We start from the raw sequence: 4,047 nt of genomic DNA on the forward strand, positions 1-4,047 counted from the left end.
AGAGTCTTCCTAGATTGGCAGTGCTACCAAAATAAATTTCTGTTACTCCTATTGTCATGTGAGTGTTAGAGAATCATAGAAATACTCAAGTAGTGAATGGGAACTTTTTAAAAAAATTAGAAATGCCATCTTTAAAGCTCTGTTTTTAAGATCCTAATGAGCCTAATATCTCGCCAGCACCAGAAGGAGGAGAGATTCACATTCCTGTGCTTCATCTTGTGTCAGCTCATGCTTCACAGATTACCACAATAAACTGATCTATTTTCCAGCAGAGGATTAGTCCAGGAATGCTTTCACTAAAGAAAAGCCAAAAATACCCAAGTGTAACAACAAAAAAACCCTCAACCTTGACCCCACTAAAGAAAAGCATGTGATTTTCTGTTGGGTTAGGAAGTTGCAGTGGTTCATGGAAGAGTCCAGAAAGCACCAGATGTGTCTCAAGAATGGAAGGAGGAGGGGTGAAGATGGTGGTCTTGCACTAGTGAAGCATAAGTCAGATCAGCTGTTCGGAAGCCTTGCATTTCCTCTATCTGCCCTAGTATATGGCCTCTTTTCACACCTTCCTCCATCACCTAATGGGATCTTCTAGGTTCTTGGGAACAAATAAAGCTTTTAAGTTTTCTGGCAGTTGAGAAGTGAATACCCACGTGGCATCTTATCTCTTTAACTTGAATTTTTCCAATAGACTGTGATGTGATCAAACAGTTAACATTTATATTACTCTTCTAGACTGAGACGAAATCCATCAGTGAGTTTGATGGTGATTGATATTTGACCTTAGAAATCTTGCTTCTTAATGATGTTTAATACTCACATAGCTATCAAATGTATAAACAATTTATAACAAACTCTGTTTTAATGCTGCACATTGTAGGCACGGAGTATGGAGGAAGAAGCATATTGAGCATAAGCCATTTAGAGAGGCACAGTACTTGACCAGGAAGAGTGCTGGGTATGTGTGCTGCTGGCCTGCCATGCTGCATGGAGCTGTGTGCAGGAGGCAGGTGGGGAGCACCCACAGCTCGCTGATGCTTGAGGAGCTGCTTGGGCAGCTTTGTGTCACGCTCCATCCCCATCAGACAGCTGCCACTGGGTTGACTGGAACACAGTGGGGCTTGCGTGGCACCTGCAGAGCAATGCGAGCAACAGTGCAAAGATTCAGAGTTACACTGAGCAAATAAGCATTAGAAAAAGTTCAGATAGGAACTTTTAAGCTATTCTGCTGAGGATGCTTTTGTGACTTTCTCAGACAAATTGCATGTTAGTTGTGTCTATGAACTAGACAGTCACTACTGTGATGTAGCATGGCCAGCCTGTGCCTTAGTATCACTACATATTCCATCCTGTGTGTCTAGAAAGAAGTGGCATTGGATTTATTTTAGGAAAATTCACTTCTGATGTACCAGATATTTAAATTTAGATTATTAAATAAATTTATGATGGATCTTATATACTGAACACTTAACTGGTGACTGCACGGTAGCTGAGCTAATCTGACAGCCTGTTGCTGCTTAAGGGGGAGGATTTTCCTTCTCTTGTCTTCCTTCCCTGCTTTTCTGTCATTGGATCCTGGGTAAGTGCTTGCAATGATCCATTTTGGACCCATGCATGAAGGTCCACAATTCAGTTTCCTGGCTGTCAAAAAAAAGCAGACTTATTTTGCTGAGCTAGTGAGTGGAATCAACCCGTTTGAGTGCCAGATCTGAGGGCAGGTAAGTAGGAGGGTGCTCGTCTGGGGTCAGAAAGGTGATAAAGGAACAGCGAGCTCTTTTCTTTTCAGGAGACAGCAAGTTGTTAGTTGTTAGACAAGTTTCTCTGAACTCAAGACCCTGCACCTTGCAGTTCTCACCTTGACCTCTTTACCTAGACATGGGAGTAAGAGAAGCAGCGATTATTTTCATGAGATATGTGTTTAGCTTTTACTAAGTATCTGAAAATTGTTCTCTTGTCAGACAGTATAGTAGAACATGATCTCAGTGATGGAGTCCTACCATGTGAACAGGCATTGAGTATTTTGTCAAATGGATACAGACTTTTAACACATGCTTTAAGACATTTTAGTACATTTCATGCAGGGTCTCATCCACCTTTCTTTGCAGTTGGTAGGCAGCACATCATCGACTTGATGGAGAGGTGTATCAGACCCATTAAAAGGCGCTTCATGTATAGGTTGATCTCAAGTTCTATTTCTCATTTTAATAACTTATCACTAGTAAATATGAGTCAGAACTTCATGATCAACTTGCTAGCATTAGCAGTACTGCTTTTAGAGTATGCTAATTTATGCATGTTCTATCAGCACAATTGAGGTGTCTCAATATATTTGGACGTGGGCACCTGATCAAGTTAATGCATGTTTAAAAAAAAAAAAAATTAAAAAAGCAACAAACCCAAAGAACCAAAACTCCTGTGCATCATGAGCTCTGGCAACTGCGTGTGCGTGCTCTTAGCCCTGTAGAGAGCCTTTTCTTGTCCTGCAAGTGAAAGAGGGTCACCCTGCATTTGCTATGAATACACCTACGACTGTTTACTCTTAATAATTTACTAGTAAAGCTGCAGTAATATTATCATCTGTCTTACCTCTGTGTTCATTTAATGTTGTTTGAAATTAAGAACAGTTTGTGGAAGGCTGTGTAGGTATGATCTTAATATTGTACCATGTCAACTGAAAAAAAAAATTGTTAATGTAAAATAAAGTATTTTCTTCACTGAGACTCTTGGCAAACATGCCCTAGTGTTATGAAGCTAATTTTTATATTTGTTATTAATTGTCTGTTTTCTTCTTTGTTGCAGCTAACCACATGTACAGTGCTTAACGGAACCTCATGGGATGCGGTCTGAGAAACAGGGCTTTTTTAACCACACAGAGCAGTGCAGACGGGCTGTTGTTCCTTTCAACATAACTATCACAGGCTTCAGGGTTAAGATTGCTATTACTGTCTCCTCCTTGCTTTGGCACAAAAGCACGCTGAGGGTGTTTAATTGCGGGTTTGCCTAAAGGTAGATTAGATTAATTATTACTATGTAATGCAAGTTAAAGCAAATAAAGCTTAGCTAGGTGTATAAAAAAAGGTGCTGCCTTTTTGGATTTTTAAAAAAAGCCTGTCAGTCACGATGAAATGCAGCCAACTTTCTTCATATCAGTGAAAGAAAAGGACTGTTTACCCTGTGAAGGGGATATTTATGTCAAGATGAGCATATGAAACGGAGTAGAGGAGAAAGGTTTCTCAATGAGAAGGACTGCAATTGCTTTCAAGACTCAAAAGTTGTGCTCTTGAAGACTGCAGAACTAGCTTAAAAATGAAGCCTTATCACTTGAACTTCAGTGCCTTCACTGCAGAGTTAACAGCCTTAATGCTAACCACCCACTATGGAATGGATCAAAGTGTTAAATATTTTACATTATGCTTTACAAAATACTGATTCAGCAGGTTTGTAAAGGGGGAAAACGAGTAATTGCCTTTAATCTATGCATTTTTGCCAAGCCATACCGAATTATTTTACTATTAGAGGCATTAGAAACTAACAGTAAAAAGAACCACCAAGTTTGGAAGCGTATTTTGGGGTACATCATTTCTGTAACTGTATAATGTATTGCCTTACAATTTTAAGTGATAACGTACATTAAATTAACAAACATTTAAGAAATATATGCACTGTTTGAACCGTAAATTATTCTTAGAACACTTTTACTGGGTTTTACATTGTCATTTTAGTGCCTTAATTTGAGATAATTATATTATTGCCACATCAATAAAAGTAGAAATCTAAAACTAAACAAAAGAAACCTCTAAAAAACTATTCCATATCAGCGGTTTTTACTGAATTTTAATTGGGTGAAGTATTGTAGATGCTAGATGCATTTCCTAAATTAAGTACAATCTTTGAATGAGAATTCCTCTTACAAAGAAAGACTGATTCTGGTTCATAAGCCAAGAGATGCCTAGGCAATGCAAAAAAAAAAAAAAAGGCAAGCATATAACACAAAAGCTCTGGGTAATTGAGGAATTTCAGTAAATGCTGTCAGACTCTTGCTTTGTAGCAGGA

General features: G+C 38.7%; 1 protein-coding gene across 1 annotated transcript in view; it reads left to right on the top strand.

Moving 5' to 3' along the window:
* ROCK1 (Rho associated coiled-coil containing protein kinase 1) overlaps positions 1 to 3,797 on the top strand; it is an 83,903-nt gene extending 80,106 nt beyond the window's left edge. The window contains 2 exon segments of the mRNA XM_029087151.1: positions 875 to 952; positions 2,794 to 3,797. Of these exon segments, the coding sequence (XP_028942984.1) occupies positions 875 to 952; positions 2,794 to 2,797 (82 nt within the window). The 3' untranslated portion in view covers positions 2,798 to 3,797.
* The last annotated feature ends 250 nt before the right edge of the window (positions 3,798 to 4,047 follow it).

The sequence above is a fragment of the Antrostomus carolinensis genome, unplaced genomic scaffold, assembly GCF_000700745.2.
Source record: "Antrostomus carolinensis isolate BGI_N321 unplaced genomic scaffold, ASM70074v2 scaffold1781, whole genome shotgun sequence".
NCBI classification, from domain to species: Eukaryota; Metazoa; Chordata; class Aves; order Caprimulgiformes; family Caprimulgidae; genus Antrostomus; species Antrostomus carolinensis.